The sequence below is a fragment of the Trichoderma camerunense genome (genome assembly GCF_050948025.1).
Source record: "Trichoderma camerunense strain CBS 138272 chromosome Unknown V8C40scaffold_9, whole genome shotgun sequence".
Taxonomy (NCBI): domain Eukaryota; kingdom Fungi; phylum Ascomycota; class Sordariomycetes; order Hypocreales; family Hypocreaceae; genus Trichoderma; species Trichoderma camerunense.
The window spans coordinates 27,482-40,217 of NW_028145361.1; the positions used below are offsets into that span (position 1 = coordinate 27,482).

Sequence of the window (12,736 nt, forward strand, 5' to 3'; positions counted from 1 at the left end):
TCCAATGCAAACGGCGATCCATAAGCTGATTGGCTAGCAAACCGGTCTGCGGAGTTTAAGCTTTTGGAGAGCTGCTTACCTCATCTTGGAGTAGTACTCCGACATCGTCTCACTGCTTGCGGATCCTGGCCTCTTAACGCATGGTCAGCTACAAGACAATATGAACAAAGACACTTGGTCTGCTTGAAGACGCATCCTAGAAGATATTCGATTCTTGTTTACAATCTGAACTCCTAATAACGTTGAAAGCGCTCATTCCTTCTACCCAATCTCTTCATATTGACACAATATCTTGAGACCCCCATACGATGACCTGAACGGGTCGCCACGCCCTTAAGTCAACCATCCAACTGTTTGGATCCCTGACAACCGCCATTCCCATTTTCTAGATATGCCATACCGCAAGTCTCATTGATCACAATGATGAGACTAATCCGGGGACGTTTCTTGTCCCATTGGTGCTCTTCCCCAATCCAGAAATATAGAGTCACCGTGCTGCCAGGCCACTATAGCCGTCATCTCTCGGTATATCCGTCTCTTCGATCCAAGCAGACACCGGACTTTAGCTCCGGTTTTACCAGAAGCTATGATCCTACACAGGAATCTGGCCGTGGCCCCATGTTTAGAAAAGTAAATTTCGGAGTGCCGCAATTCTACCCTCGTGATTTGAAAAGGCGTGTGGACGAATACGTCGTGGGCCAGGACCGTGCTAAAAAGACAATCTGCGCTGCCATCTTCAATCACTACCAGAATCTCAGGAGGAGGCGCCAGCACGAGCAAGAGGACAAGGAGAAGCATGAGAAACTCATGCGTCAACGGTTCGCACGTGATAGAGAGCTGTCCCAAAGGCGATGGGATGCTCTCCCTCTCGAAGGTTAGTTTACTATTCACAAACATCAAGATCCCTGCCGGTAACACAGTCCATCAAGACGAAGTTCCCGGACAGAGCTCCTCAGCCCGCCAGGCGTCTGAGCTCGCATCCGAAGCAAGCTTTAACGCTCCGATTTTCAAGCCCGAGGAGCCGGCTGTTGCCGAGCACATCAAGATTGACAAGAGCAATATCCTTGTAATTGGGCCGACTGGTGTTGGCAAGACATATATCCTAGAGTAAGGGGCTGATTCTTCCCTTTCATAATTGTTGGCTCGTTTTAGCTGATGGGGCATCTCAGAACTTTGAGCAAGAAGATACAAGTACCGCTCACCATCTGCGACTGCAACTCCCTAACCCAAGCAGGCTACATTGGACAAGACGTCGAATCCTGCATCGAAAGGCTACTCATAGAAGCAAACTATGATGTCAAGGCGGCAGAGCACGGAGTGGTGGTTTTAGACGAGTTTGACAAGCTAGCAAGACGAGAGACAGCAACGGGTCGAGATGTCAGCGGTGAGGGTGTTCAGCAGGCTTTGCTCAAACTCGTTGAGGGAACAAAAGTCACCATCAACGTCAAGGACAATCGTTCTTCTCGCGCGTCTACACCCATTCCCACAAATTACACTGCATCCGGTGCCCCGACAACATCAATGCCAGTTAGCAGCCCGCCAGGCAAAGTGGACCAGTACACCGTCGACACCACAAACATTCTCTTCGTCTTCTGCGGCGCTTTCGTGGGGCTGGATAAGATTATCCTTCGGCGGGTCTCAAAGCCAGCCATGGGGTTTGGAGGAGATGTTCAAAGTCGACAAACTGGGACAGGAACCAATTACAACCTGCCACCTGAAACATACGCCCACCTAGCACACTACAGCCCACAGTCTGCACCAAGTTTCACTCCGATGGACTTGGTAGTATCTGAGGACCTCCAGCGGTTTGGCTTTATTCCCGAGATTATAGGCCGACTGCATAACATCTGCGCTCTCAGCCCCTTGTCAAAGGAAGACCTCTATCGAATTCTCACTGAGCCACGCAATAGCCTAGTGGCTCAGTATACTGCGCTGTTTGAGACATATCCGTCTCAGCTATTCTTTACGGAAAAAGCACTAAGCGCCATTGCTGAACGCGCGCTTGCAGCCGAAACGGGTGCACGAGGGCTGAAGATGGAGATGGAGCGCGTTTTGGCTGAACCAATGTTTGACGCCCCGACGCCGTACGTACTCATTACTGAAGCCTGCGTCAACGGGCATGAAAAAGCACCGTACTGGGGGAAAGATGGGCGTCATGAGCTTATTCGGATGATGGAAGAAGAGCAATTCAACCCACCCAACTCAGAGCACTCACTGGAGCAACTGGGGCAGGTAGACGAGGGTAGAGGGTGAGGTTTGAGAAGCATGCGTAAACGATTTCCCCCCCCCCCCCCCCCCTTTTTGGTGTATTCAGAATAGTAATATGCATAAGGACATTTCGAAGACTTTTTTCGAGGCAAAAGTTTTTTTGTAGTTGTTGTTATCCGTGAATTGCTTGACACCTTCTTCACGGACCCATGGATAATGTGATGATTTTGGAGGAATGGCACTGGCTCCTGATGTAACATCATTCTAGACTCGTCACTTGAATAATCAACGCCATGCGAGAACCCTGTCTTGCATATCTCTCTAGGACTAAAGCTATACATGTACAAATGTCGTTTTAATAAAACCTCTCCCATGCCCGCCCCAATTGTGCGAAGCTTGGAGCGATATTATCGTGTGTTATTTTAGTTTTTGGGAGGGGACTGAACAACACCCTTGCCAGTATAGCCGGGAGAAGAGATACCAGTGAGGGGATCAGCACCTTGAGCCTATTCAAGCAAGTTAGTCATTTCTTCGCAGCGTTAATTTGATATATGGAGAAGTATATATATACCTTAAGAAGCTCGTTAGAGGCCTCCTGGTACTCCTTGTTCATGGTGTAAGGCGCAGGCTTGGCGGCAACTCGGATGGCGGCGAAGAGAGCGAGAGAGGCGGCGAGGCCAACGGCAACTCCCCAGGCAACACGGGCACCGGCTCCGGGAGCGTCAACGGTGCGGGGGCCGTGAGGGCCGAATGCGATCCAGTAAGCTATTGTCATGACATGAAGTTAGCAGCTGAAGAAGATGATTATAAGTGCTAGTAGCAGTGGTAATGACGTGTTGAACGTATGTTTTATGTGGATTGGCAAAAGCTCTTTCTTGATTGGCATAAAATTCCCAGCCCACTCGGTCCAGGAATTGATGACACTCAGCACCTTGGTCCGCCTCGATTTAGTGAACAGTTTCCATGCCAATTAAGAGCGGATTGCCGGGATCGATATCGTATGAGCTGTTGTAGGTCCTCGAAGGAGAGAAAACAGAAAAGAAAAGAGTCTGCAGCTCCGGATCGAGGCAGCAAGCTCAAGCCAGCTCTCCCGGGAGGGATTTTCACAAAAACTCAAGGTGCACCACCTACCGGCCTTCTTCTCCTGCAGGGTCAGGTCGGTCCAGCTGCCCTTCATGCGGTCACGCAGGGCCATCCACAGGTCGGCCTGCTCCTGGAGAGGCATTCCCTCCCAGCGCTTTTCGATGTTGGACAGGGTCGGGTTGGAGAGCGCCTGGCTCGACATGGCCCGGGACGCAGCCAGTCGGGTGGTCTGCGTCAAGGCATTGCCTCGTAGAACCATAGAGCGCAGCATCTTGTAAGGGATTGCGATTGACGGAGCTCGAGTCGAGTTCAATTGAGAGGTAGCAGCGAGGTTGACGGTGGTTGCGGTAGTGCAGCGAGGGGATTTAATTCCCGTGCTCCATATGTCCTTGACTAGACAAAATCATACGACTTCTAGTTGGCTGGTGATGAGTATGGAGCGATTAGCGCAAAAATCTTTGACTACATGCCTGTGGGCAGCTAAGCTATCTACAGCCGCACCACGAAAATGTGAGAGTGGGGTACTATAAAGCGTAAAAGCAGTAGTATATCCATATATGTCATAAGATATTATTTTTTATAAGTATTATAACTTTATTGAGTCTTTATTTCTCCTTTAAACAATTAATACTTTACTGTTTCTTTCTGGTATTTAATATTTTTAGAGAAATTAATTTAATATATTGTATTATGATTGATTTAAGTTAATTTTTTAATAAAATGGAAGATACTTCTTATACTTCAAGAAATAATTAAAAATCTTAACAAATTATGACGAATTGGCTTAACCGAGGCTATTCCTCCGTATCTTCAGCGTTTAAAATCACCATGGTGGGATAGGGCCCTGTACCCGGTGCTGCCTTGTTCCGAACTAGCCTGTGCATCGCATGTGCGGATCTGCATTGTCATCAAGCAGCAGCCTTCCCAAACTGCATCACACACATTGCGCCAATACTTCCATATGGAACGTCTAACAAGGCTCTTCGCCGCCGCCAACTATGGCTGAGACACCGCTTGAGAAAGCATCAGAACTAGATAGCCCGCCACAACCAAAGCCCTACCATGCGAAGCGCCCTCACAAAAAGTCCAGGTCCGGCTGCCAGAACTGCAAGGCGCGAAAGGTGAAATGTGACGAATCGAGGCCCGTGTGCCGGTCGTGTAAGCTGCGAAAGGCCGACTGTGTCTATGTTGATCCCCAAAAGCCGCGCCACTCCGCTGCCGTGACGACTTCGGCGGTATGGGATTCAAATTCCAAGTCCTTCGGGAGTCGAGCGCTGGCGCATCATACCAAGTCTGAGACGAGTACCTCAACAAACCCTACAAGTATATCTTCGGCATCGTCTGTCCTATTTTCGGCACCTATACTTTCGCTGGCCGAGAGGTATAGCAACCAGACTGCTTCTATACCTGCTGAGTTACTATGGTGTCCAGTCGGGATTGACATGGCGGATATGAAGGCACTATGGTTTTATGCGACTCAGACATGCGGCTCCTTTTCCATTGTCGCAAACGACGGCCATAAAAATATCATGAGAAGCCTGCTGGTTCGGTTTGGATCCGAATCTCCCTTTCTGCTCGACTCCATTTTCGCCCTCGCTAGTTTACATATGCAACGTCTCAATCAGCAGTTCGATCCGAAGCGTGCTCTGTCGTATCGGGTCAAGTCGTTAGCAGGATATCGCAAGGCAATTGAAGACGCCAATCCGGGAGATTTTCCCGCTCTGGTCGCAAACTCTCTGCTTCTAACGGCCTTGTCATCCGAGAACTTCCGGGAGCCAGACGGCACTCATTTATATATTCTTGACTGGCTTGTCGTATGGAAGGGCATCATCCTCGTCATGGATCTAGTTTCCAAGTCTACTGTTGTCGAGAGTGGCCTGAATAGTCTATTCTTCCGTCCTCCCACCGATGTGGAAAAGACTGCTTTTATTCCTCGTCAACTTCTACAGATGGTCGCTTCCATCACGCCGAGTGATATCGATTACTCATTTAGGGAGGCATATGTTGAGACGCTGAAGTATCTGGGCAGTCTATATGTGGATTTGGCGCAAGGGCCTTCATCCATGAGGAGTCTAAGGATTATAACCATCTTCACATATCTCCCTAGTCAGTTCATCGACATTGCGCGCATGTCGCAACCGCGTGCTTTGGTCATCCTTGCTTACTTTGCAACGTTTTTCAAGCTGGTTCAGTGGGAAGTTTGGTGGCTAGAGGGCGTGGGAGACCGCACAATACGGGATATCTGCGGCCATCTTGATCTGGAATGGCAGGCCTTCTTGCAAGTCCCATACGCCGCTCTCGATGCTCAAGACCGCAAGCAGCTGTCTAAGATCATACTTGAAGATACAGAGCTGGTCTCGCCTCAAGGCTACCTTCTAGAATACGAAGCTTATGTAGACCAATCATTAGGTTTACTGTGAGATTACAGTCCTCATTAGCTTAGTCTTGTCTTGTCCTTGGAGCCTTGGTTTTCTGATATACTTGTATATGTTTCGATAGAATTTGGTAGAACAGTTAAATTGATAAATGAATCAAACATATAAGCCTACGTCGATAATTTGAATAAATTTTTTTGTTATATTAATAGTTGCAAAATTTCTCAGCTCTTGTACATATAGCCCATGGATAGCATGTTTGAAGAACTCTTACTATCAGATAGCTGTTTACTACTATACTAGTCTATACACAGGCCAACCATTCCCAGCTCTTGGGACGAGCTAACTGAGGCCTTTTTAATTCTTCTCCAGATCCGCCAGAATCTTCTCACCCTTAGCCTTGGCTGAGGCCAGGTCGCCAACCATGTAGAAAGCAGCCTCGGGAAGGCTGTCACCCTCACCGTTAAGGATGGCCTTAAAGGAGGCAATGGTGTCCTTGAGGTCAACGAGCTTACCCTCGATACCAGTGAAAACCTGGGCGACGGTGAAAGGCTGGCTGAGGAAACGCTGGATCTTACGGGCACGCTCGACGGTAAGCTTGTCGGCTTCAGACAGTTCGTCCATACCCAGAATAGCAATGATATCCTGGAGACCCTTGTACTCCTGGAGGATCTGCTGGACACGGGTGGCGGTCGAGTAGTGCTCCTGGCCGACAATACGGGGGTCAAGCATACGGGAGGTGGAATCAAGAGGGTCGACGGCGGGGTAGATACCCAACTCGGAGATACCACGGGACAAGACAGTGGTGGCGTCCAAGTGAGCGAAGGTGGTGGCAGGGGCAGGATCAGTCAAATCGTCAGCAGGGACGTAGACAGCCTGGACGGAAGTAATGGAACCCTTCTTGGTGGTGGTAATTCGCTCCTGCATACCACCCATGTCGACGGCGAGGGTGGGCTGGTAACCGACGGCAGAGGGGATACGACCAAGCAGAGCAGACACCTCAGAACCGGCCTGGGTGAATCGGAAAATGTTGTCGATGAAGAGCAACACTGTGGAGGGGATATTAGCGCCGTGTATCTAAGAAAGGAGGGGGAGAAAGGGCGCAGCAAAAACAAATAAACAACTTACCATCCTGACCCTCCTGGTCACGGAAGTACTCAGCGATGGTCAGACCAGTCAGGGCGACACGGGCACGAGCTCCCGGGGGCTCGTTCATCTGACCGAAGACCAGAGCGACCTTGGACTCGCCATCAAGCTGAATGACGGAGGTCTCCTGCATTTCGTGGTACAGATCGTTACCCTCACGAGTACGCTCGCCGACACCGGTGAAGACGGAGTAACCACCGTGAGCCTTGGCGATGTTGTTGATCAGCTCCTGAATGAAGACGGTCTTGCCGACACCAGCACCACCGAAGAGACCAATCTTTCCACCACGAGCGTAAGGAGCGAGCAGATCGACGACCTTGATACCAGTGACCAGAATCTCGGCAGAGGTGGACTGATCAGTGAAAGAGGGGGGATCAGCGTGGATGGGCAGGAACTTGTCGGTCTTGACAGGTCCTCGCTCATCAATGGGGTCACCAGTGACGTTCAGGATACGACCGAGAGTGGCGGGGCCGACGGGAATGGTGATGGGAGCACCAGTGTCGGAAGCCTTGGCACCACGAACAAGACCCTCAGTACCTATCATACGCATCAGCTTTCAAAGTCCATTGCGAAGATGAGAGCGGAATATCCTTACCATCCATGGCAATGCAGCGAACGACATTCTCACCCAAGTGTTGCTAGACAATATGTTAGATGCGGTACTTAACAACAGCAACCAGGTGTACCTACGGCGACCTCAAGGACCAGCTTCTGGTTGTTGTTGGTGGTCTCCAGAGCGTTCAGGATAGGAGGAAGCTTGGCAGTGTCGAACTTGACTATGGAAAAATCAGCCGCGTGCTCAATGGTGCCGCAATGCTTCCTATACACGTCTATATAAAAAAAAACGCAAGGGTTTTCACTAACCGTCGACGACGGCACCAATGACCTAAGGCGGCTATTAGCGACAATTTCCACCATTGACCATTTGTTCCCAGGCACGGCTTACCTGGTGGATCTTGCCATCTCCAACGCTCTGAGTGCTTGCAAGCCTGACGATGGGGGATCGGGGGAAGGCTGGTCGGATAGCTCGTCGAGCGGCAATTGATGGGCGGGCAGCCCTTGCGAGGGACGAAACGCCGCTGTCGAGTTTGGCACGGTTAGAGGTCTGTTCCAATTCGCATGCAGGGCAAGAGATCAATGGCCGGCAGCCAGATTGAGGCGTGAGGACTCACCTCTTGAACATCTTGGCAGATGACAGAGAGCAATCAGCGATGGATATGCAAATGAGTTGGTTAAGGCCGGGAGAAGTTTTCAAAATGAGCAGTTTAGGACGGGAAAGCGACTACTCCGGTAAGAGCTTTCTTCCGGGTCACGTGCAGCCACTAGGATTGGGTTTTGGGCCATTTGACCCCATTCTCCCCATCAATCCGACCGCCCACTCAAAAGGCTGCGAGATTTCCAGCGGCCTGCTAGCGGTACGACTCCGTGTCTTTCCGGCTAGCAGCGCTGCCAAGTTTCCTCTTCGACTACCACACTGCCAACCCTATTTGTTGATGATATTCCTGTGACCTGTGCTGTTGTGCCGCCTCAGTCCTCCTGTGAGGGGGTGCATACAATGGCAGGTAGCTCACGATGCTGAAATCCCTGCCGCGGAGTGCTTACTGGGCATGGACTATCTAACACGTTACACATATCTCAGATGGAAGCTCTAATTGACCTCCTCTTCTTGTCTTTTTTTGGTATTTCTGGACAAGTATGCTACTTCGTCTTCAGGTCGCATCGCTTCAGCGCCTTGGTATTCAGGCAATAAGGTGTCAAGGCCTCCAGCTAGTTCGCACCTTTAAACATGGAACCGAGAGTCGCGGGGTGCAGTGGGGTGGATATTCTTCCTCGGTACCTACGCCTTGTTAGGTAGGTGCAGATTTGCAGCCAGCCGCGCTTGATATGATGCCGAATACATGAATCAATTGACACTGGATTCTCTCTATAAATGCCACTAGGACCAATTTACCAGAAGAAGTCGGCTCTTCTATAGTCTAACATCTGAGTTCTGCATTTCTCTTCTTTATCTGACAAGTGAACTGATTATGTAAGGAAACTAAACAATGACAACTGAATCTCATTACCTGCATACTGACTAGCACCTCTCACAACCATCCAAGCATCTTATACGCCCAACATCATCCACAAGTGTTCAAAGACGTCTATATCCTACACAACGATATTACGCTCCCAACGATGAAAACCATGTCCCAGATCCAACCTGCTGTCCAATCTTCTGTTACACCGCTTACTTGTCCCAACAGCTGCTTCCTAGTCAGAGCATTCGCCTGCATCCACAAATTCTTCTCATGTTGTACTGACAGATACATGAAAAAACTCGCCAACGTCCAAATTGGGGTTGCCAGAAAAGTGATTACTGCTCGTGCCCAGATTTGGAAGATATATGTCGTGTCCGATAAGGGACTTGGCTTTGGCCCCACGTTCGTTGCCTCAGTCAAGTCGAAATATAAATCCTTTGCAATAGCGACAAAAGGTTGAACGGATCGAACCGCTGTAGCTTTTCGCGCTGCAAGTGAAGATACTGGCGGGGATGATGAAGACTTCTCCAACGAGATGACTTTCTGCTCATCATCGTCTTTTCTCGGGCAGTTTAGTTGCAAAATCTGTCCAGCGGGCGTCTTAGTGCTCGTAGCAACACCAACAGATGGATTTGCTTTGACTGTTGTTTTCTTGAGGGCGGCGATTTCTGCCTCGCGTGCTGAAATTCTCTCCGTGTGAGACTCCAGCTGTTTCTTTAACGAAGCATTTTGTTGACGCATTGCTTCCGCTATCTCTTCTTGAGACGCAATTCCTGCCTCGCGTGCCGAAATTTCTTCCCTGCTAGACTCCAGCTGTTTCTTTAACAAAGCATTTTGTTGACTCATTGCTTCCACTATCTCATCTTGAGATGCAACTTTCTTCCTCAAGGAATCAAGTTCTGCAAGAATCTCATCAATGTTTGCCTCGGGGTTCCGATCTGATTCTTCGTTGATAGGGTGGACGATATTATTCCCAGCTTCGCTTGCGGCTTCCATCGCTTCATCACTTGATATCGACTGACTTGGCTCGGATGGGTCAACTGGGGGGGTGTCGTCCCTGGTAACAGCGCTGTATTCGTCTTCCTCGTCGCTCTGATCACTAGAAGCCTCCAGTTCCTGCCCCAAATCCTGAGAAGGCGAAAATGCAGTTATATCGTCATTTACAACCGAAAGAGCTATCTCGTCATTCTCCAAAGTAGGGCTTTCCTCTCCCATCAAAGAATCGATTCTGGACCCCCTCGTACATTCTCCTTCGCCAGACTGCTCGTCCAAAATTGCGATTGCAGAAGCTGTTGGGTTGGTATGGTCGTTCGCAAGAGGTAGAAGTACACCTGCAGCTTCAATCGATTCGCCATGTTCGTTCTTATTCTTTAGCTTCTCAGTGGTAGCTGTTGGTAGGCCGCTATGTTCATTCCGTACGGCTGGGCCCCGTCTAACTCTGCGTCTGGGGGCAGAACTGTAACCTGAGCCGTTTGCAGCAAAGTCGTCAGGCATACCGTTCCATGGTTGCTCAGTGTCAACCGGGTTTGGCTTGTTTCCAGACATGTTCAGTTAAAGGAGACGTGAACCTGAGTAGTCGAAGGGTTGCCTAGGAGTAAAATGCGTTGAAAAGCTTCAAGAATAAAAGGCCAAATTGAAACGATGTGCCAAAAGAAGACGCATATATATATATTCTCGGCTATGCAAATAAAATGTCTTGACTTCAAGGTCGCAGAAACGAGTGCCTACGGCTCGCAGAGAGGCGAAGAATATATAGCCAATCTAAAATCCCAACTCCTTGTCTCATCATAAAAATGGGCTGTCGATACAAACTTTTGCCTTTGACAAAACGTGATGAATAAAGGGGCTTCTAGTCAAAAGAGATAACTTCCTACCCAGTAGCAACTGAAAAGGCCATGTCTTTGTCACGTTGCCATGCTTCATTCACGCTTGCTTCATCGCCATTGTGTAGCCCCGTTAAGGGTTGATTCCACTTTCTTTGTCATGTAGATGCAAAGTATATCGATGGGGTAAATAATATCGGGGCGAGAAGGGCACTGTTCATAACGTGCGGGCACAATCCAACTGGCTTGTCTTTCAGCCAAAGCTTTGTCCACCTCCTCTTCCGGCACTTCTTTGTCTATAACAACGCATAAAACATTAGGACTTGGTAGCATTCCATAGGCACAAAAAGTCTTTGTTCATTTCAACTACTCAAAGAGGCTATATTTAGCCATACCAGCCCCTGGCTCCTGGGCCGGAAACCGTTAGTTCGGGTCGGTGTTCAATCATGGGCTCTTTGATGCCCATTGTGTCGATTATGTCTCGCCATGTTTCCATATCCATAGATAAAATAGCTTGATGCTTAGATGTTGCCTGGCGAATAGCGGCGGTGTCATCGCTCTCTCGGTCTACTGGTGCTGCGCACGGTATCAGCATCAGTTGCACAACGTAGAAGCAAATGCGTGCTTTGCATCAATTCGACACTCACCTAACGCGGGGAGACCATGTTCATCGAAATCAATCTCCACCCTCCCATCACGTATTAGAAAGCTCACGTAGAATAAATTCTCGATGGTCTGTCCAAAAGACTTTGGGTTAACCACGAATCGCATTAGGTCGATTCCTCCTGTACTTCGAAGCCCATGCTGGTGCATAATCCGAGTAGTTTCCTCGTCATCCATGTCGTCTGTGATTAAGTCTGCCACTGTTTGCTGTGTATCAGCCTGGACCTTGTAGAGCTGTTGAAGAATCTTCCCGCATATGACGGTAAGGTCGTTTTCCTTCTTGGCTAGGTCATCCACATTGAGGATTTCAGGCCTCGTCTCCGTTAAACTATTTGGACGAAACGGGGCATTTCGCTTTGCTGCCTTGCGTACCTTCTTTTCCACCGATAGTGGACCTAGAAGGAAGCCAGGCAGCGCAGGCCGTCTGATGTATGGCAAGCAAGCAAAACGGCCGAGATGAGCCCAGTTCATCATGTCTCCCTCGTCTCCCACATCGTCATTATCATTGTCGTTTGATCTGTCGTGTACTGTCCGCCTCCGCTGCCTCTGGGTGCTTGAGAGCTCCAGGGATTGATCGCTCGTAATCCCCCCACCATTTCGCATATATGTGATGCACTTGGAGATGAAGTCATCGACGTCAAGCCCCTGTGATAGGCTGCCTTGAGTAAGGCGTAGTGTTTTCCGATATGACAGGTCGGTCGTACTGACAAGCAGCCGTGAATCAATGGTTGCTTCTGTAGTTTGTCGTACTTGCTTGGATAGTTCGTTGGCCCGTAGAATAGTCTCGTGCAGACCGTGAGAATCACCCTGCAGATATTCCTCGCTATTTTCTGTGATGTCGCGGAGGAGATCGCGGAATCCCTGCTGGACCTTCCGTCTCTCTTCCAGAGGTTGATCCGGATCATACACATCGTCCAGATCATCATCGCCCATTGTAGAACCTGGTGTAGAGTCTCGGTCTCGTGAAGCCATGTCGGTGCGCTTTCGTTTGGCGCTCGTCTGGTCCTGTGAATCTTCTCTTTGCCTCACAGCTAGCCTTCCTCGTGAGGGAAGATGGTGTGGTTGCTCTGAGCCCTCAGACTGCGCACTTGGAGGTTCTGGATTTCGGGCTGACATGGCTGCAGATGATTGTTGTCATAGTCGTGATTGGACGATGGACAAATTTCATAAGCAGGGCATAATTGAGGCTCTGGCGAGGCCTACAGCCACTCGGTTATTTGGCGGTTGAAGAGGTCAAGATACATGCAAGATGCAGGTCTGCATGTAACCCATGAAGTCTCAACTCGAAAATGCCATAGCGGCAGGTCAAGCACTGGACGCGCTTTGGGTTGAACCATTTACGCGGTAATACAGCGCTAGCCTTGGGCGGTAACCACCTACACAATCACGCTATTTCACGCGTGTCGAAAGGCCCGCA

At 49.5% G+C, this 12,736-nt stretch overlaps 6 protein-coding genes across 6 annotated transcripts; 2 read left to right on the forward strand and 4 right to left on the reverse strand.

Annotated features, from left to right (window-relative positions):
• Positions 1 to 198: 198 nt before the first annotated feature.
• Positions 199 to 2,712, forward strand: V8C40DRAFT_219914 (P-loop containing nucleoside triphosphate hydrolase protein). Its single transcript, XM_083212207.1, has 4 exons — positions 199 to 874; positions 930 to 1,107; positions 1,170 to 2,269; positions 2,345 to 2,712. The coding sequence occupies exons 1-3, from the start codon at positions 421 to 423 to the stop codon at positions 2,251 to 2,253; spliced, it is 1,716 nt and encodes a 571-aa protein (XP_083072865.1). The 5' UTR covers positions 199 to 420; the 3' UTR covers positions 2,254 to 2,269; positions 2,345 to 2,712.
• On the reverse strand, positions 2,304 to 3,764 carry V8C40DRAFT_244801 (cytochrome c oxidase subunit IV family). Its single transcript, XM_083215743.1, has 3 exons — positions 3,340 to 3,764; positions 2,780 to 2,973; positions 2,304 to 2,714 (listed from the first exon to the last, which is right to left on the reverse strand). Exons 1-3 carry the CDS (start codon positions 3,560 to 3,562, stop codon positions 2,631 to 2,633), a joined length of 501 nt encoding a protein of 166 aa, XP_083072866.1. The 5' UTR covers positions 3,563 to 3,764; the 3' UTR covers positions 2,304 to 2,630.
• Positions 3,765 to 4,135: 371 nt separating this feature from the next.
• On the forward strand, positions 4,136 to 5,837 carry V8C40DRAFT_244806 (Zn(II)2Cys6 transcription factor domain-containing protein). Its single transcript, XM_083215744.1, has one exon. The coding sequence runs from the start codon at positions 4,290 to 4,292 to the stop codon at positions 5,709 to 5,711; it is 1,422 nt and encodes a 473-aa protein (XP_083072867.1). The 5' UTR covers positions 4,136 to 4,289; the 3' UTR covers positions 5,712 to 5,837.
• Positions 5,838 to 5,848: 11 nt separating this feature from the next.
• Positions 5,849 to 8,134, reverse strand: V8C40DRAFT_244809 (F1F0 ATP synthase subunit beta). The gene is made up of 7 exons (XM_083215745.1): positions 7,985 to 8,134; positions 7,759 to 7,891; positions 7,677 to 7,698; positions 7,503 to 7,588; positions 7,408 to 7,450; positions 6,795 to 7,349; positions 5,849 to 6,715 (listed from the first exon to the last, which is right to left on the reverse strand). The coding sequence occupies exons 1-7, from the start codon at positions 7,993 to 7,995 to the stop codon at positions 6,024 to 6,026; spliced, it is 1,542 nt and encodes a 513-aa protein (XP_083072868.1). The 5' UTR covers positions 7,996 to 8,134; the 3' UTR covers positions 5,849 to 6,023.
• A 675-nt stretch (positions 8,135 to 8,809) lies between these two features.
• V8C40DRAFT_220004 (uncharacterized protein) lies at positions 8,810 to 10,709 on the reverse strand. Its single transcript, XM_083212208.1, has one exon. It carries the CDS (start codon positions 10,376 to 10,378, stop codon positions 8,957 to 8,959), a length of 1,422 nt encoding a protein of 473 aa, XP_083072869.1. The 5' UTR covers positions 10,379 to 10,709; the 3' UTR covers positions 8,810 to 8,956.
• Positions 10,402 to 12,634, reverse strand: V8C40DRAFT_244818 (non-structural maintenance of chromosomes element 4 family protein). Its single transcript, XM_083215746.1, has 2 exons — positions 11,304 to 12,634; positions 10,402 to 11,232 (listed from the first exon to the last, which is right to left on the reverse strand). The coding sequence occupies exons 1-2, from the start codon at positions 12,433 to 12,435 to the stop codon at positions 11,042 to 11,044; spliced, it is 1,323 nt and encodes a 440-aa protein (XP_083072870.1). The 5' UTR covers positions 12,436 to 12,634; the 3' UTR covers positions 10,402 to 11,041.
• Between the last annotated feature and the right edge of the window lie 102 nt (positions 12,635 to 12,736).